Genomic DNA, 21792 nt, shown 5'->3' on the forward strand with positions numbered 1-21792 from the left:
ACTTTTTAAATTACTTAGCCATAGTGTTCATCAAAATACCATATAGGGATCCCTCAGTCATGAAAATCCTGGAAATAGTAAGAGATCCTAAAATTGGGATTTCTAAAACTGGAAAACTAAATAACACTTTTGTTTAAGGATTCTCATTATTAACTAGTTTATTAGCATGCATATTACTAGCATATTAGCTGATTATTAAAGCGCATATAAATGCCTTATTCTCCATGACCATATTTCAGATCCCTGCCCCATACCTAAACATAAGGACTGCTGTACCTTACTAATTAGGAGTTCAGGCAAAACTTGTAATTGATAGTTAGTTAATAGTAAGAATTGTCCCCTAAACTATATACAATTGTAAAATAAAACACTTTTTTTTAGGTACATTTTGTAAAATTATAATATAGTATAGTATAGTATAGTATAGTATAGTATAGTACAGTATAGTATAGTATACTGTATGTACTGTACATACTATATCCAGTAATAAAGAATGACTGGGGGAAGAAAGCATAGACAAATTTTGGAAATTGAATGGTATAGAATTATATTTAATTGTATAAAACTGTTTTGTTACTGCTTCTTTCCTTAAAAAAATAAAATAAAATAGAGATTTTTTTTACAATGATATTTTGTTGGAAGCCATAGTAAACATGTAAGAGGATGAATGAATGAATGAATGAATGAATTACATGTCTTTGTTGGAGGGAGTGTTGATTCAAACGAGGATAGCTGACAATGTGAGCTTGTTATATTTAGCGCTGCACTCTGAATATTGCAAAACAGCCCTGTTACCATAGCAACATGAACACAGCAGAACTGTCCTGTCATGCTAGCACAAACACAAGCACACAAACATACACACACACACACACACATCACACATCGCACATCACAAACACACACATCACACACACACATCACACATCGCGCCGGCGTGCACCTGTCAGTCTCATTGTGTTCGGATGTTAAACTGAAAGCTCTGATTGGTCCTCACATGTTTGATAACGTCATCAAAACACATTTGCTCTCTGTTGAGCGCCTGCATCTGTTATCTAACATTCCAGCATCGCTCCCGCTCTCTCCTCTTCCCTCTGGAGCTCAACCACTTCCAAACTTGGCCAGTCCTGTGCTGACTGTTTCCATGGAAACATATTCACTCGTGGCAGGAAAACAGCGAAAGGAAAAAAGCTGGCACTGCGAGTGTGTGTGTGTGTGTGTGTGTGTGTGTGCATTCCCATTATTCGGGACGGTCGACCCTCTCCGCTTCACTGTCTCACACAAGCATAAATTCCTCCTCCTTCACACATTTACCTTTTAAAGTGGAATGCTACGAACCACAAAGTATTTTTCTCAGATCTGATTGGTGCATGCATGAAAGGAAGAGAATGAGAAAGTGCGAAGACTTTTATTATAAAAATTCAGAAAGGTTTTTTAAGCGTTAGGTTGGTGTTAGGTTATTGTCTCAGTAAGTATGGTATATGAAAATAGCACAAGTCTATAAAATGTCTTCATTAGTTTAGTAAACGTGTGTGTCTGTGTACATCAGGTTTTGCCATCATTGATAGACTAAATAGCTACTCAAGGATAGTAAAACCTAAAATCACTTACAATCAGTCTTTAGTTTGATTTGGTTTGCAAACGTATGGGTTGAAAGACTCACAAACTCTGGAGGACCCAGTTTGAATCATTCAGATGAATCATTTACTAAATCCTTCACTGACTGAATCTTCTAAAGCAGCTATTGATTCAGTAGATTCAGATGGATTCATTCTGTGAAGGATTTATATGACTCACTTTCTAAATGCAAGTTATATCAAAACCCTTGTGAAAAAGAAACACTTTAGCATACTTTTAATATAATTTATAATATCCTAAATAAACATGCTTTAGTGTGTACAGTTTACAGTAGTTGCATGTTACCCACTGCCATGGGTGTGTGTTCACGGTTTGTGTGTGTTCACTGCTCTGTGTGTGTGCACTTTGGATGGGTTAAATACAGAGCACAAATTCTGAATATGTGTCACCATACTTGGCTGTATGTCACGTCACTTTCACTTTCATATTTATATTAAATATAGTTAGTTGCTCTTAAAAGTGCAAAGTAGGAGTTCAGTACATCTTTGTATTTCTTTTAATAATCATTTGGTTAAAGTGTACTGCCCAATGTACTGACAAGCATTTATGTTACACTAAAATATACTTAAATGTAATATCGAAACTTGCATGTCATATATTTTAAAATATGTGACACTGGACCACAAAACTAAAAAGTTCAAAGATATTTAGTTTCATTGAGATTTACATCATCTGAAAGCTGAATAAATGAGCTTTCCATTGATGGATGTTTTATTAGGATCGGACAATATTTGGCTGTTATACAACTGTTTGAAAATCTGGAATCTGAGGGTGCAAAACAATCTAAATACTGAGAAAATCACCTTTAAATTTGTCCAAATGAATTCTTAGCAATGCATATTACTAATCAAAAATTAAGTTTTGATATATTTACAGGAGGAAATTTACAAAATATCTTCATGGAACATGATCTTTACTTAATATCCTAATGATTTTTGGCATAAAAGAAAAAACAATAATTTTGACCCATACAATGTTTTTTTGGCTATTGCTACAAATATACCCCAGAGACTTAAGACTGATTTTGTGCTCCAGGGTCACATATTTGTAATTACATATTTGTAATGACGAAGTTGCAATTAAGTATATTTAAACTATTTAACCTATATTTCAATTAGCACCCAGTAAAAATGATAATCAAATACTATATTTAAGTCAACACATATAAAACATGTCAAATAAATGGACTTTAAGTGAGCTTAAAGAATTCTTAAGTTTCTTAATTTTTTGCTTTTAAATATATATTTTACTCAAAATCATTTTATTCCCCCTCTCTAGGTTGCTCCTGGCATGTAAAATCGATGAAAGCAGTGATTTTCTGCTGTCTGTTAGAATGCTAGACTAATATTAGCATGCATCTTTAGCAGTGCAGCTTTAGCACAGCGGGAGGCTATCTGTGCTAATCACTGGGATCGGATCACACACACACACACACAAACACACAAGGCCTCGCTGAAACTTTAGAATAGCGTAGTGACCTCGTTTTACAATTGTGATTGGCTAGTAGTGATGTAAGGTGTTGCATAAGAGCCTATAATGTGACCAGGTTGCTCCCTTTGGAAACTGGAGAGAGTTGAGCATCCACAGGGACAAGTCAGCATGCAGTTTGGTTATATATTTGTGTAAGCGCGCGTGTGTGTGTGTGTTAAATTTTGTATACATGTTAATTTGATTAGATCATTGTCTTAAATGAGCTGTGTTTTTAGATGCTGGCTGATGTCTGGAGTTGCTGGGACACTGTAGTTATGCTGATTTTGTTGCTGTTTGGCTTGTTTATTGATTGTGTACTGCGTGTTTTAGTGTCTGCTTTATGACCTCAGTCCGTCTGTGGTGGACTTGTTAAGGTCAATGGTGTTTATAAGGTGCGCTTTTGTTGATCAGTGGCATTTGTAGGGGATTTTTAGGTTATTAATGTTTGAAGTAGATTTATTTTGGTCTGTCACTTGAGTTTCCTTTTTGTCATTAATGTTTGTGCTTGGTCAAATATAAAATGCCATTTTAAATGAAATTAAATATGTAGATTTAATTTTATATTTTATAACATTATATCGTAAAATCTTTTAAGTTGTTTATATTATATTTTAAAAATGTAATTAATTTGATCCATTTATTTAAATGTAATTGATTTTAATTAGTTAAATTAAACCATTATTTGAAGTAAAGGTATTTCTCTAAATAAGCTAAAACTATAGTTTTATAAATAATATAGACACATTTTGAAAAAAAACTTTTTGAAATTATTTATTATTTAAATTATAAGAAAACCAAAGCAGAAACCAAAAAATATCAATTTCATTGGTAGTTTTAATGGTTAAGAAACTCCAAACACCTAAAAGAATATGTATTTTCATTATGTGATATAAAATGACCAAATGCATGTTACAAAGAAATGATGTGCCAAATGATCTTTCTAGAGTTTTAAGCTGTCGCTCTGTGATAAACTGAAACAATGCTCTTGATGTTTCTCTTTCGTCTCTCCAGCACTGCCAGTAACTCTAACCGGAGTTCCCCTGCCTGCTCTCCGGTTCTGCGGAAGCGCTGTCGGTCTCCCGTTCTGCAGAACGTCGAGACGGACACCATGGTGGAGAAAGGCTCAGAGCAGTCCGACACCTCCAAGTCCCCCTCCACCCCTGAGCAGCTGGTCACTCGCACCCTCTCCGGCCAGTCCACACGCAGCGGGGGCAAGAACTCCAAGGTATGTCCTCCTCCTCATCCTGCTCCTGCTGTTGGGTCCCTCTGTGGTTCTTCACCAACCCCAGTCATTCTATAACATCACCTCCACAGGGAAACTTGCTGTGTACTGGATATGATGCACTTTAAATATATGGAACGGCCTTATGCTACTGTACCTGCTAGTTTGCTCTTTGTTGTCCAATCATAGCATGTGTCCAACCCATAGACTCTGATATGGCAGTGTTTACAATAAACTATTTTTGCAAGCAATCTTCCCCATGCAGGTCTATTATATCACTGTAAAACATATTTTCACATTGAAATTCTGTTAAATGGGGACTATAAAAGTCTATCTCACGCTCAAGTGCAGTAGTTACGAAGGGTAAAGCAAACCTTATCATCTTCCACCAAATCACTCCTTGTGTTATATGAACATATGAAGCAGAAGCAAAAGGAAGCATTGTAAATATATAATTATAACCAGAGTTACACTCTCAAACGAAATTACAGAACTTCAGTGAAGGCTTATTCTCAGGAAACAGTGCCATTTATAATAAAAAAAAAGATTAATATATTTTATATTATAAAATATATTTTGTGATTTCTTTTAAAATTAACAAAATTTGTTGGAAAGTACCTAAGTAGTAGAATTGTACCAGAAAACACATGAAGATTTTTGTATTATTATTTTTAAAAGAAGTTTCTTCTGCGCACCAAGGCTGAATTGGATTCAGATACAGTAAAAACGGTAATATTGTGATATTATTAAATTTTAAATAACAGTTTTCTCTTTTAATATATTTTAAAATGTCATTTCTGTGATGTAAGCTGAATTACTCCAGTCTTTAGTGTCACATGATCATTCAGAAGTCATTCTACTATTTATGATTATTATTATCAAACTTGAAGGATTTAGTTAATATATGGTAAAACTTTTCAGTTTCTAAGCTATTTTATTGAGAAATTACAGAAAAATACATTTCAGTCATTTTAACTGTTTGAAAACGGAGCGTAAATGTGGAAGTCCTTTATTTATTTTATTTTTCCTTTATTTATTTATTTATTTATTTATTATCCTGTTGCGCCCCGCAGAACCTGATTTTAGTGCGACATGTTCCTGGATCGACATCTTTGTTGACCCTGGAACAACATTGTGTCACAATGCTACTGCTACTGTGAAGGAGCGAGGAGACATAGGGGAATCCGTGAATAAAGTCTTTATTTACAAAAATAAAGCACACACACACATAGCAGAGGGTATAGATGAACAATACCAGATGCTAGACACATGAACCAAACGAGACACAGCTGGAATAAATCACATCATAAAAATAGGAAACTCCTCCGAACAATGAATATACCGTATTTTTCGGACTATAAGTCGCACTTTTTTTCATAGTTTGGCTGGTCCTGCGACTAATAGTCAGGTGCGACTTATTTATCAAAATTAATTTGACATGAACCAAGAGAAATCATTACCGTCTACAGCCGCGAGAGGGCGCTCTATGCTGCTCAGTGCTCCTGTAGTCTACACTGAAGACATATAGCGCCCTCTCGCGGCTGGAGACGGTAATGTTTTCTCTTGGTTCTTGGTTCTAGATAAATGCGACTTATAGTCCAGTGCGACTTATATATGTTTTTTTTTTTTTTTTTTTTTTCTCATCATGACGTATTTTTGGACTGATGCGACTTATACTCGGGTGCGACTTATAGTCCGAAAAATACGGAAATCGGACATTGGAGAAACTTGATCATTGGGCATGTAGAGAAGGAAAACACAAGACACAGAACAAAACACAACAAAGACAGGAGCACAGGGCTGACACATTTTGATTAACTGATCAGTTTTAAAGAACCAGTTTATAGTTTTTGAGAAGTTTAGGTTTACAATCAGTGTTTGGTGCTTGTACATCAATGTAATTTCCTCAGATTTTAGGGATTACTCATGGTTAAAGTTAGGTTTAGGTGTAGGATATGGTCAAGACTACATTTTTGGATTAAAATGTTGTTCCAGGGTTCCAATAAAATATGTTGACCTAGGAACACATCCAACTCAGCAAAATCAGGCCGTGCTGCGCCCTCTATAGGACCAGTGCCTAGTCGACATCAAGCTTAAAGGTGCTTTATGTAGGATTGACACAGAGTGGTTGAACTACGTTTTGCAGGCCAAATTCAAAATATTGGAGAGGGTTTTGTTCACCCAGCTCCACCTCCTCAGACTTCACACACACGCAGATTGCCAGATTGACGACACCAACAAGAACGAGCACACTTGACAATGAATGAAATAAAAGATGCTATGTTTTCAACCAACTGGCAAGCCGGGGTGCCAAAATACAATTGGATAAACTGGCAGTGGTGCGGGTTTCACAAACCAAAACAGACCGACATTCCGGCCCGGAACGCACATTTTCAAAGGAGAATAACTGACTGTAGCATTGTTTTTCCACACAAACAAATATGTTATCTTAGCATGTTACTTAAATATCTGCAAAAATATATTATGGTGTTTTTATGCTTAAGTAGAGTCAAAAACATACATACAGCACCTTTAAAGCATCATGTCAAAGCACTGAAGTCAATTAGTCGGTGCAACCCCTAATATATATATATATATATATATATATATATATATATATATATATATTAATAAATTAATTTCTTTTAAATTAAAATAAAATACAGTAAAATAAAATAAATAAATACATAAACTAAGTTATTTTAAATATAATTTGGGTTACAAACTTCAGACAGTAAAATATATAAACTAATTTTATATAAGCATTGTCCCGTTAGTCTCTGCTGGAACAAGTCGTGACTACACCATTTGATCTCATCTTTCTCTGTTGTTGAACATATAAAAGTAGTGGTATATTCTGCTCATAGATAGCTTTACACAGGTATTATAGACCTTCTTGATGGGAACACATGATATCTTCAAATGGCATAATTTCCTGAGAATATCTCGAAGACCTCTATCATATTTGTATTTTTTTATATATGTATAATTTATTAATTTTCAGTACAAACAAAAATCAAGCCAAACAGCAGATGATTTTGTTCATGTAGCTTTCAATGTGTAAGACAACTCAAAAATCACATTCACATGTGGGAATGAATGCATGAATGAATGAATGGACAGGTGTCATTAAACAGGTGGCTGAATGAATGGGGAGATGATGTGTAATGATTTGTAATAAATGCAGTGCACTGACTGCAGAGTAGCTAACATCATCATTCTGTCTGTCTGTCTCTTTTCAACTGTTATAGTCGCTTGTTCTGCCTGTTTCCTTTCATTTTTCACACTCACTGTACTGTTTCTTTCTAGAGTTTGATACTTTTGCTGATGTCATATAAAATGTCTTTGATCTAAACTTGACTTTCATGTTCTTCTTATCGCTGTTTGTGGTTGTTCTGATTTGTGTTCCGTTTTCTGATTTCTGTTTTTCTCCTCGATGCATGCTAGTCTCACAAGCGACTTTCCAAAGTAAGCATTTCTCTCTTCTGTTCTGTAGTCACTCAGTCTCTCACCCTGTGTGCCTGTATTCCTGCTCCAGTGGCCGTTCTGTAGTCTGTTTCGGTGTTATTGATGTGTCTTGTCTGACTCTGTCTGTTTGTGTGAATGCAAGTGTGTGTCCAAGTGTTTGTTTAAACAAATACATGCATAGAGTCCTTTCTCTCGTTAGCAGGCATATTTGTCACTATTGATTCTGCATAATAGCATGACAGTAGGTTAAAGAGATAAAGTAAGAAATGTTTGACTTAGGGCTGCATGATGATGGTTAAACTGATTACTTGAAAAAATAATCAGAATTATTGCACTTTACATAAGCGAGAATGCCAATTCATATGCAGGGTCATCTTGTTTATTGTCATATACATTAACCCACTCTGCATTATGAAAACTAGAAAAACCTTTAGAAAATGAAAGTGAAATTCCTAATTCCAAAATCTGTTGTTTTATTTTTATTTATTTATTTATTTATTTTTCAACAAAAAAGACTGTATTGTTGCACAGAGGTAGCTTAGGTGCATTTATTCAGCAACCACAATCGCAAACAACATAGTCGAGATTGATGCTTGGATTTATTATAATTTGTCACTGAAAAGATGTGCACACAGATTTGGTTGCAAAAATTGTCAGGTTGTGAATGTTAAGCCTCACTTGAGAAGATAATGTATCCATTTAAGAGAAAAGCTCTTATTGGGGGATTTAAACACTTGACATCTGGCAACCCCAAGCATGATTGCTCTTGGAGGTTTATTACCAATGCAAGATAATAGAAATGTCCAACGGGAAAAAAAGGCCACTTTCGAAGATGATTAAGAGAATAAGAAATTATGGTTATTAATCATAAAGCTATAATTTAACTGGTTATGTGATTTTAACATTTCATAAGAGGCCCAGCCTTATGTATATGAAGTAGATTTTACTAGGTGATTTTGGTACACAGATATGATTATTCATCTTTTGTAACTGCATTCATTTATTTGAATCAAACAATTGACCTGCAGACTTTTAGCAGTTTTAATCTGTGTCTTTTCATTGATCACATCAGAGTGCCGTGAGATGAATTGGCTAAAAACAAATGTAGTAGTAAAGCATGCTAGTAACACCAAGGTTATGGGTTCGATTTCTAGAACACAAATGCATTTTAAGTCACATTGGATAAAAGTATTTTAGATGCATTAAATGAGCTTCCAGTTTCTCCGTGTTTTTATTTTTCATTCTGTTTTCATTGCTTTACAGTATGACAGATTAAACCTGATTAAAGTAAGCATTTAATGTTGTTCTTCATTTGTTCCCTGGCCCTTGAACTAAGGCTATCTTAAGCGTTAATTCATTCATGGAGCACCCCTCAACTATTCATCCAATCCCTTCCTCACCTCTCTCTCTCTCTCTCTCTGTCCACATGTACACACGAGAGACCTGTCTCACACCTCTTTTGAGTTTAGATCAGATTAGCCTACATTAAACCATCCAATCCCTGAGCCTTGATGGAACAGACCAGTATGTGTGTTAGCAGGTGTGTGTGAGTTGATCTATAGGCTTTAAAGGGTCACGAGACACAACTAGAGCTGTGTGCTAGCTAATCTGTCAAAGTAGTGCACACACACACACAGACACACACAGCATGTTTGAGGTAGTAGGCTAATTGAACGGCTTATCGGCTGACACACACTTCTAGTCGCATTGTCTGCTCACTTTAACCTAGACTATAAAACAAGGGACCCCATTATATGTCATTTCTCTTCAAACTAATATAACATCAGAGTAACTGATTGTCCCTGCCTTAAGTTATTTTCCTTACATTTCTTTTCATTTAGGTGGTGGTCTGTAGTAAAGAAGATATGTTTATTTTAATCAAGATAAGTTTATAACTATCATGCAGACTGTTTTTGTTCTATCTCTATCTCTTCCATGTCTTCCTGAGTTGTTTACTGGGCCTGTAATCATGCTTTCAATGACCCCATGAAATGATTTCAATGAGTGCAAATTTATGTCCTGTGTTGATGTGCATCCATGTATAAGCAGGAAGTTTGGGTGGGATATATCAAAGGGGTTTCCTTTTAGTTCATATTTAGACTAGAAAGCCATATTCTACATAAAAAGTGCCACTGTGCAGTATAAAATCACAGCAATGAAATATAAAGTCACTTTAAGAGATAAACCATCATAATTAGAGACAATTTAAGATGTGTAATGTATGAATTACAAGAAATAAAGTCACATTTTGAGATGTCACAATTATGAGAAATAAAATAACATTGCCAGATATGTCATAATTCTGAGTAATAAAGTCACTCTGTGAAATGTGTCATAATTTTGAGAAATAAAGTCAGTTTGCACAGACATCATAGTTAAAGGCAGGGTAGGTAATAAATGTATAAACAACTTTCTTCTAAATTTGTTTAAACTTTCTATATATATCAATGCATAATTAAATGTAAGTACTCTGATAAAAAGAGTATAAAAATCGAGTGACTCTAAACCGTTTAATCTGTATTAAACACAGCTCATTATTTCCATTTCGGGACGAAACATAGGATTGGCTTAGGCGACTGTCACTCTCTCGCAACCATGGCAACCACCCTTTTGCCACACATGACCTGCCCACTTGCGCGCGCACGTTTGATTTGAGGAATTCACCAGGCACGGATCCTAGGAATACCAAAACAATGGCAGAGAAACAGCATGCAAAATTCACAGTACCAGCCTATGCAGTTAGTGAAGGCAAACCAGGCAAAAAAAGGAAGACAGTAACAGTACAAGAAAAGGCAATGAACAAAAAGTCTTTGGATAAACAAAGAAATAAAACGCGAGTTAATATCGGCGTGGCTTTCCAGCGATGGCGAGAACTGAGGGAACTCAAGGGGCTGAAAAGTGACTCCTTGATGGCTTTATTTCTGCTGGACAGGTAAATCTTTCTTTTTGTATTTTGATCATACATATTTTTTTGTTTATTATCTCATGAAGCATGTGTCATTAGCACACGTAGCTGCGTAATATAGCTAACATAACATTACTTAGCGAGCCGTAGTAGAGGCTTTGGAAGGAGCCCAGAAGGGAGGGGGTGGAGTGAATGGAAATAATGAGCTGTCTTTAAAACAGTCGTGAGAGGTCTACAGACACTCGATTTTTATACTTTCTTTTTCAGAGTACTTACATTTTAATTATGTATTGATATATAAATAGTTTAAACAAATTTGGAAAAAAAGTTTTTTATACATTTTTTTACCTACCCTGCCTTTAAGAGAAATAAAGTCACATTGGTATTTACGTCAATAATGAGAAATTAAGTCACATTGGTATTTACGTCAATAATGAGAAATTAAGTCACATTGTGGGATATAATGTCATAATTATGATAAAGTCACTTTGCACAGATATAAAGTCATAGTTAAGAAAAATAAAGTCACATTACTGTATGTCAATTATGAGCAATGAAGTCACTTTGTGGGATATAATGTCATAATTATAAGAAATAAAATCACATGGCAATTTACAGTATAATGTCATAATTACAAGAAAGAGTCACTGTGAGATAAAAAGTGACACTTTGTGGTATAAAATCACAGCGATGAAATATAAAGTCACTTTGCAAAATAGAAAAAATTCATAATTACAAGAAATAAAGTCACATTGCAAGATAAAATGCCATAATTATGGAAAATAGTCAAATTGCGAGAAATGAAATCACATTGCGAAATATAATGTTTTTATAATGTAATTTTGATAGATAAAGTCACTTGGCCTCATTCATAAAACATGAGCAGAACTTTTGAATTTATGAAAATGTTCGTATTTTCAAAATGTTAGTTGATACAAAAGAAATGTACACCTGCTCCCTGCCATGTGTAAATGGTGCAGAAAATGTTCTGTGTTCTTTTTGGCAAACTGATCACACTGAATTCTGATGCATTGCCATAATAATTACCTCTTTTTAATTTATAATTATTTTTATTTATTTTATGTTTTATGTTTTATTATTATTATTGTTGTTATTTTTTATATACTGTATATATATATATATTTTTTTTTGTTTATTTATTTATTTCTTTATTATTTTGAGTTGATAATTGTTAAAGGCAGCGCTCATCACTGTCACTATTTACCCAGCCGTAAATAGAGGAGGGGCGGGACAGTACCTAAACATCCTACTTGTACAACGACAGCCAACAATGATGAAGTCAATATTACTAGTTACTGCTTAATTATATTTATTACAATTCTTAAAAATTAGATACTAGTAGGCTAATATGTTGCCGCTGTTAATATTCCATACCATAGCAACTAAAAAATGCTGTGCCACCAAAGCGTTCTCAAGCGCCACCAGTCGGTCATTTTAAGAAGAGTGCCTGATATTTTTTCAGCTGGCTAAAAACTCTTTGGTGGATACACATTATTGAAATTATATTGTTAGGAATATGGCCTAGTCTTTTTGCATTTATGCAATATACGGAGCCCATAACTGAGAAAGTAGACCAGAATATTCCACTGCGTTCCTTGAAACGCAATTTGAGTAGCTGTAATTCATAGGCGGGGATTATGCTAATTGTGAATACAGTCACATTGCAGGATATGTTCTAAGAAATAAAGTCACATTGCAATATACACTCACTGAACACTTTATTAGGTACACCTTGCTAGTACCAGGTTGGACCCCCCCCCCCCTTTTGCCTTCAGAACTGCCTTAATTCTTCATGGCATAGATTCAAAGCTGCTCTATTGGATTGAGATCTGGTGACTGCGGGGGCCATTTGAGTAAAGTGAACTCATTGTCATGTTCAAGAAACCATTCTGAGATGATCTGAGCTTTGTGACATGGTGCATTATCCTGCTGGAAGTAGCCATCAGAAGATGGGTACACTGTAGTCATAAAGGGATGGACATGGTCAGCAACAATACTCAGGTAGGCTGTGGCATTTAAACGATGCTCAATTGGTGCCCAAAAGGGCTCCAAAGTGTGCCAAGAAAATATCCCCCACACCATTACACCACCAGCAGCAGCATGAACCATTGAGACAACGTGGGATGAATCCGTGGGATGGATCCATGCTTTCATGCTCTTTACGCTAAATTCTGACCCTACCATTTGAATGTTGCAGCAAAAAAGAGACTCATCAGACCACGCAACGTTTTCCCAATCTTCTATTGTCCAATTTTGGTGAGTCTGTGTGAATTGTAGCCTCCATTTCCTGTTTCTAGCTGACAGGAGCAGCACCCGGTGTGGTCTTCTGCTGCTGCAGCCCATCTGCTTTAGGGTTTGACATGTTGTGCATTCAGAGATGGTATTCTGCTTACCTTGGTGTTAACGAGTGGTTATTTGAGTTACTGTTGGATTTCTATCATCTCTAACCAGTCTGCCCATTCTCTTCTGACCTCTGACATCAACATGACTTTTGGTCCACACAACTGCTGCTCACTGGATATTTTCTCGTTTTCTGACCATTCTCTGTAAACTCTAGAGATGGTTGTGTGTGAAAATGCCAGTAGATCAGCAGTTTTAAAAAAATACTCAGACCAGGCCGTCTGGCACCAACAACCATTCCACATTCAAAGTCACTTAAATCCCCTTTCTTCCCCGTTCTGATGCTCGTTTTGAACTTCAGCAAGTCATCTTCACCACATCTACATCTAGATGCCTAAATGCAGTGAGTTGCTGCCATGTGATTGGCTGATTAGCAATTTGTGTTACCAAGCAGTTGAACAGGTGTACCTAATAAAGTGGCCGGTGAGTGAATAATGTCATGACTCATGACTGCAAGAAATAAGGTCACAGTGAGAAAAGTAATGTCATTATTATGAGAAATAAATTCACATTGCGAGATATAACATCATAATTATAAGAAATAGTTTTAAGGGTCTTTTTAAGGGAATTTTTGACCTGAGTGAAACAAAATTCAAGCTTATCTAGACTGAGCTAGACTGTGTTGGGTTATAAATAGACTGGTAGTGATGTCAGTTCACCCCTCTATACAAACACACCCTTAGAAGTGTCTTTAAATTTATTTTGGTTTATAGAGGTGTGAATTTGTCTTTTTCCAATGACGTATCAGCTTTGAAACTGCTCATTTAACCATCTATCTTTGTTTCACGCTTTTTGTGGAAAGAACAAATGATGTACACATGTGTAATTACCCGGTGAAGGGAAATATCAGTCTAGCAGACTTTACCAGCTGCAACATGACAGGCCCTCGGCCAACCCTCACAGTCTGTAAATATACACTCGCTGTGAGGGGCGTATGCAAATAATGTTCTGCATAGCTACTGTTTTGCTCTCCTTAATATGGTAATTTTCTTTTCCTTCTCTTTCAGAAAAGCCAGAGCTGGTACAACGTAAGTCACACTTTATATTAATAATGTTTCTGTGTGTGTGTGTGTGTGTGTGTGTGTGTTTATGCTTGTACTAATGGTTGTGTGTCCACCTACCTTGAAATATAAACATACACTGTATAAACATACAGTGCATTCTTTGTGTCACTGTAACATGACATGTCTTGGGCAAGAGAACAGGATAATTTAATTAAATGTAATAAATCTGCTTTTTACTTATTATTTATATATATATATATATATATATATATATATATATTATTTTAGTATTATTATATATTTTAGTATTCAGTTCAGTAGAATTAGTCTGTAATGATTTACAGATTTGTTGCTCTTTCCTCTGACACTCATCAATTTGGCTTCAACTATTATCGACTCATGATCTTGTTATCAGTTTCCTCATATTTTACGTCTGTGTGTCAACGTGACCGATAACAACCATTTGCTTTCTTTACATTGTTGTGTATCACAGTGTCAGAATTCGAATATTTCTAAAATGTCAAGTTGACAATTCAGTATTATCTTACATGTTTTGGCATACATATTTAATATTACCTATTCCCATTAAAATTGCATATTTAAAGGAGTCATACCCTCGTATTACCTTGGATACCTACTGCTGTATTATAGTCTTTCAGGCCCTTCTAAAAAAGAAAAGTGGAAAAAAATAAACACAGAGCTCCTCAGACCCTTATCTCTGTAGGCATTATTGTCTCGCGAGATCTGATGCGATATTTTGGCTGTCGTGGACGGTCATTATAATAATGCAAATGAGGGGCACGTTGATTGGTTGCAGGAAGGAGGGGGGTTGACACCTCAGGTAACGCTTTAGCGTATCATTACAAACTGACATCATGGCGCAAGTTGTGAATGAACGCGACCGGCTTCCCGGCCAGTGTATAAGTATGAGGCGCCGTTTAGGGCTTAAATCAAGCTTCATTCACGCACACATATGAAACACGCTTGCATATATACTAAGTACTAGTCACACATACATGTATATGAACTATCTACGCACATAAAGTTACTCATATGAGACGTGAGCACAGCACACACACACAAATATAAGACGTGAGCACACACACACAAACTAGACGGGGCCTCATGTAAGCGTTAGGCAATAAATAAACAATAACCGAATTCATGATGATCTCAGTCATTTGTTTTTTGCAAAGTACGTTAGCAGCCATTCCCCATACCTCGAAGCTAATACTCCCGCCAGAGTTGTGCCTGGACTCGTTCATTGAACGATAATTCATGAACTCGTTCATGTTTTGGACTGAACTGAACGTACCCATTACTGCCTGATGAACGTTACTGTGAAGTCGTTCATTCTGGTGTCTGTGAACGCCACGCTCTCTCAGTTTAACTTCGTTCAGTAGGATGCCAGATTTCTATAAAGCCTTCTAGGCGAAAACACACCTAAAACCCACCGTAAACCGGCCTTAATATGTAGCGGAAAAAACACCCAATCTGGCAACGCCAGACTCTCTTGTTCAAACTCGATCATCAAAATGAACAAATCTTTTTTCGAGTCATTTCGTTCATTTAAGGGGCTTTAAATGTTACTATTAACTGGCAAATTCCCCGAACACATCAACATACGCAATCTTGATCATATTCTGAATTAAGAAATCATTATAATGCAGTCAAAAGTCCGTTTTTGCAGTCCGTTTACAGGGAACATAAATAATTACTTCATCTCCAGTCTTTCGTTTATTTGTCTAGTGACAGACGCAATAGCATACAATAGCCGCATTAGCAGTTATGCTGTTTGTTACACACAGTAGAGCAATAAAAACACAGTCTTACCGTTTCAATTGCAGGCAATTTTGTTGGAATGGCGCTTTTCCCGAGCTTCGATGCCAACTTCGCCTGATATTGCCCCAAATTTGTGAAGGATTTCGGCGTACAATGTTTAGCACAAACACGTAACGATAAACCAGTGGAAGGGTTGAAGGAACCGCGTCATTAAAAATTAATTTAATCCACTGGTCTCTGATAGCTAGGTCCATTCTTGGTAGAGAAAACACATTTACATGTTGATTCTGGCAGTCAACCACAGAGCAACTCACGTGTGCACTAGTTCCAGCGTCTTTCTCGACTGAATATGAGGGGGAGTGGGGAAGGGCGAGCTTCCTGCTGCGGTGACCATATATGGTATATCCTGCCCCGTCTTGACGTATTTGAGTGCGCGTGCACGTGGGCTATTTTACAAACCCTGAGGTAAACAAACGCTTCACTTTTAAATATCGGCTTCCCGGCCAGTGTATAATCGTTAGGCAATCATAACATACATTGATTCTCGTGGAAAAGTGAAAATTGTGGGTCATGACTCCTTTAAATATGAAAATTTGAATATATATTACTTGGTACTCTGAGGTGCATACCGAAAATGTTATCATGGTACTATTTAATACTTTACTTCAGAGTACATTTTTGGTGTTGTATAATTAATTATCATTATAGTAATACAAATATGATTTTCTCTTCAAGTGTTGAATTCTTTTTAGACCATTACCCACAACAGAGCGAAGTTTTACACTAATCTTTCAATCAAGTTTCATTCCACAATATCTTCATTCCACTTATCCACATTATGTCCATCACTCTTTGCTTTCTTTTTCTATCTGTTGTTTTTTGTCTTTTCTCTCATTCCTTGACTCTTTCTCTTTAGCATGAGAGACAGCACATTCTCAGAGTAAGCATGATTTTACGTTCCACGTTCTGTTCTCTCTCACACCATCCTTCCCCAGACATTCAGTATGAGGACTGAATTGAGTCTTATTGGCTTCTGTCTAATGATGACTTTGGCATGTGTGTGATTATCTAATGATGTAATCGTAGCAACCTTCCTTGATGAACTTAACTAAACTGAATGCAGAAACAGTATGCATTAATACCGCTTTGTGAAAAAGAAGTACATTTTAGCATACTTTTAAAAAGATTACCATAGAAAAACAAAATGGTACAGCAAATAATACTTTAAATAATATATACTGTAGTGTGAACTGAATTCAGAACTGTTTTCAGACACTTAATTGCATGTTATTTACAATTAAATGAACATTTTCTGTAATTTAATCACATTAGTTTAACTTAAGAGTGCTTTTTTACACACTTAAGACTGCAGTTCATCTTTATATGTAATTTCATTATTACTACTCATGCCTTTGGAATATGGTTAAAGTGTTACTGTACTGATTATGGTACAACAAAATATACTTTAACATCATTTCTGTTGAAAAAAAATGTATTTAAAAGATTTGTAAATACACCTTTCTAATTAATAAGTTGCAATTTAGGACTTTTAAAATATATTACATTTAAATGTAATGTCAAGTACATTACAGTTAAAAAGATCACGTTCTTTACACGTGTCTTTTATTATGCTAGTCAACACATTAAAATTAGCATACTTCTTGAAATCTTTTAATCTGACATTATTACGAAGTGCACTTTTAAAAACTAAATTAAAAAAACTTTTATTTTATTAATCTTATATGATCGGCAAGTACAATTTAAACAAACAAATAGTTTTAAATACACTGCAAATGCACATTCATTACAATTAAAGACACTTCTTTTTCACAAGGGCCTGCATGGCGGCAGCATAAAAGAGTCGCAGTGAATAGACTTTGCATCTCTTTGATTGGCTCTGGTTCTCAGCGGTGTGATGTGATTGGTTGATTGCACTGCATATGCATGGTTGTGAGTTGTTTGATGCATACTAAATGCATACTGGGCGGGATCTCACACAGTGGTGTTGATGTTATATTTATACAGTATGTTTAGAACAGGGGCGTAGATTACGCGGGGGACGCCCCCCCCCACACACACTTTTATCATCATGGAAATTCGTCGCCCGCACTTTTTCTGTCAAGTGTGTTCGCATAGAGGTTTTCAAGAGCTGGTGTGAATAAATATAGATTTAAACTCAAAGAGACAGGACAGACTGCGCATGACCTGATATTTTATTCGGACCCAGAAGACAAGATGAACACCATGGAGCGCTAAACTCTCCTGCAGTGTGTGTTTCATTCATCCTCGAAGCCAGAGGGCGCTCTCGCGCAGAAATTCATACCAGGAAACTCCTAATATGGACAAAAGCGTCCAGCTATGCTGTGTGAAAACAGTTGTTTTCACAGAAAAACAGACACTTTTGGAAACACGAACACATTATTATTACAAGAAACTATGCTGCCTTATAATGTGATAAAAAAGTGTTTGTAGTATATAAACAGACCATTATTATTTGCTATTGTCCAGCAGTTATAGATTTCTAAGCCAATTATAAGCCTGAAGTTAGAGAAAAATTTAAGTTGCCTCTACACTACCAATCAAAAGTTTTTGAACAGTAAGCTTGTTAATGTTTTTTAAAGAAGTCTTTTCTGTTCACCAAGCCTGCATTTATTTGATCCAAAGTACAGCAAAACAATAATTAATTTATATTTGAATATATTTCAAAATGTAATTTATTGAGATTTCAAAGCTGAATTTTTAACATCATTACTCCATTCACACGATCCTTCAGAAATAATTCTGATATTCTGATTTTCTGCTCAAAAAAAAAAAAAAAAAAACTCTAAGCTTTTGAATGATATAGTGTATAATGTTGCAAAAGCTTTTTATTTCAAATAAATGCTGATCTTTGGATCCTTCTATTCATCAAAGAATACTAAAAAAATGTACTCATATCTTTTAAATAATGATAATCAGCAAATCAGCATATTAGAATGATTTCTGAAGGATGAGACAGTGAAGACTGGAGTAATGATGCTGAAAATACAGCTTGGATCACAGGAATAAATTACATTTTAAAATATATTAAAATAGAAAACAGTTATTTTAAATAGTAAAAATATTTCACAATATTACTGCTTTTGCTGTATTCTGGATCAAATAAATGCAGGCTTGGTGAGCAGAAGAGACTTCTTTAAAAACATAAAAGATCTTACTGTTCTAAAACTGTTGACTGGTAGGCTATAGATTACAGAAATTTTATATTGTAATGTTTTATATTATATTGTAATGGTTCGTTTATATATATATATATATATATATATATATATATATATATATATATATATATATAATGTAATTTCTGTCCCCCTCACTTCTGAAAAGATGGCTACGCCCCTGGTTTAGAACATTTCTGATGCTCTGTCGGTGAAGTGTTTGTATGGGCAGTAATGATCTCCCATGGCCCTGAGAGCACTTTGATTACATCTCAACCGTCATCATGTGAGTTCTGTGCCCGACTGACCACCAGATTGAATGTCGGCCGCTGTGCTGTGTTGCAGTTAGGCGCCGGGATGTTTGGTTTACGAGAGAGTTCTGATTATTAACAGCATCTGACTCTTTATTGGAGCAAAGCTTGTATGAATTAGCTTATTTTAAGGCAGCAGTTTTAAAACACCTTTGTTCTTGTTTGTTTTCTACAGAAATCAACTCATCAGTGTAGTTTTTTTGGGGTTTAGTTTAAACTCTTTGGTTACCAACATTCGAAATTTCTTAAGTGAAACATTTTGGGTTGATGTCTATTTAGGTTTGAACCCCAATGGACGTTAAAGTTGGGGAGGTCTCCAAGGTGTACTAAACCAATGCATGGTTCTTAGTCTAAATGGCAGCCTGCATGTGCAAAAAATTGTATAAAATTGTAATTTTACATTTATCAAAAATGTTTTAACTAATCTTTTAGTATATACTTTCACCGGACACTAAAATAATGAAAAATGCTTGCAAGATAAAGCACCTTTTGTTATGATAATTATTAACAAACATCATTATTGACATTTTTCAGACTTTTTTTTGCCCCCATTTTTCATGAGCTGAAGTCAAAGATCGAAGACTTTTTCTACGTACACAAAAGGCCTATTTCTTTCAAATACAGTTCACAAATCTGTCTAAATCTTTGTTAGTGAGCACTTCTCCTTTGCCGAGATAATCCATCCACCTCACAGGTGTGGCATATCAAGATGCTGATTAGAAAGCATGATTATTGCAAAGTGTGCCTTAGGCTGGCCACAATAAAAGGGCACTCTAAAATGTGTAGTTTTATCACACAGCACAATGCCACAGATGTCGCAAGTTTTGAGGGAGCGTGCAATTGGCATGCTGACTGCAGGAATGTCCATCAGAGCTGTTGCCTGTGAGTTGAAAGTTCATTTCTCTACCATAAGCCATCTCCAACAGGCGTTTCAGAGAATTTCCCAGTACATCCAACTGGCTTCACAACTGCAGACCACGTGTAACTACACCAGCCCAGGACCTCCACATCCAGCATCTTCACCTCCAATATAGTCTGAGACCAGCCACCTGGACAGCTGCTGCAACAATCGGCTTGCAGAACCAAATCATTTCTGCACAAACTGTCAGAAACCGTCTCAGGGAAGCTCATCTGCATGCTTATCATCCTCATCAGGGTCTCGACCTGACTGCAGTTCGTTGTTGTAACTGACTTGAGTGGGCAAATGCTCATAGTCGATGGTGTCTGGCATTCTGGAGAGGTGTTCTCTTCATGACTTCTCTCGTACGATTTTGTATGATTTGTCTAGTCCCCAGTGATGGGTAGGTTTAGGGGACTTTCTTTCTTTATAGAGCATAAAAGAATATTTATGATCCTGGACCATAAAACCAGTTATAAGGGTCAATTTTTCAAAATTAAGATTTAAACATCATCTGAAAGTTGAATAAATAAGCTAGTTGGGTAAGACAGTATTTGGTTGAGATACAACTATTTGAAAATCTGCAATCTGATGGAGCAAAAAAATCTAAATATACCTTTAAAGTTGTCCAAATGAAGTTCCTAGCAATGCATATTACTCATCAAAATTTAAGTTTGAATATATTTACAGTAGAAAATTTACAAAATATCTCAATGGAACATGAGTTTTACTTAATATCCTAATGATTTTTGGCATAAAAGAAAAATCTATATTTTTGACCGATAAATTGTATTTTTGGCTGTTGTTAAGACAGGTTTTGTGCTCCAGGGTCACATATTTTTAAAAATGTCTTTATTTTTTGGTCCATACACTGGAAGTCAATAGTCATCAAAATTTTTTGGTTATCAAGATCCTTAAAAATATATTCTTCTGTGTTCAGCAGAAGAACGAAACTCATACATAGGATCGCCATGAGGGTGAGTAAATGATGACAGAACTTTCATTTTTGGGTGAACTATCCCCTTAAGGTGAACTTTTGGCTAAATAAAAAACAATTTGAGTTGCAAGAGACTAGCCTCAACAGATCGCACCCCAAAAACTGTATATTTCACACACTAGACATTTGTCTCTGTGACATTAGAAAACAAAGGCATCCCCTGATGACATTATTGGAGTCGTCACACCCACTCCTGGTACCAGCCACCGGCGTCTCTCATTATTTACTCTTTTAGTTAATAAATAACTGACTTTACATACTCATCAGCAGAAGTAAACACACTCACACACATCCAGCTCTACATAAATCAGCAGGACACATAGAGCTGTTGTGCTCCGCAGTATCTGCTCAGGTTTCTGCTGGTCTGTAATGTTCCTGGCTTCCTGCATCTGCTTCTCCATTGAGAGCAACTATCCATTCACCTTTATGGATATTTATGCATTAGCGCTGAAGAGCAGAACTCCATTATTAGCATTATG

General features: G+C 35.8%; 1 protein-coding gene across 9 annotated transcripts in view; it reads left to right on the forward strand.

The window, feature by feature from the left end:
- The window catches only part of LOC132101214 (protein Aster-B-like), a 144916-nt gene that overhangs the window by 98604 nt on the left and 24520 nt on the right, over positions 1–21792 (forward strand). For 4 of the 9 annotated variants that reach the window (XM_059505969.1, XM_059505970.1, XM_059505973.1 and 1 more), the window contains 2 exons: positions 4120–4333; positions 14132–14152. In XM_059505969.1, the coding sequence (XP_059361952.1) occupies positions 4120–4333; positions 14132–14152 (235 nt within the window). Of the gene's footprint in view, positions 1–4096; positions 4334–7777; positions 7799–14131; positions 14153–16826; positions 16851–21792 lie in introns of those variants that run through there. The other 5 variants (XM_059505968.1, XM_059505974.1, XM_059505966.1 and 2 more) reach the window with 4 other exon arrangements.

This window comes from Carassius carassius, chromosome 23, assembly GCF_963082965.1.
Source record: "Carassius carassius chromosome 23, fCarCar2.1, whole genome shotgun sequence".
NCBI lineage: Eukaryota > Metazoa > Chordata > Actinopteri > Cypriniformes > Cyprinidae > Carassius > Carassius carassius.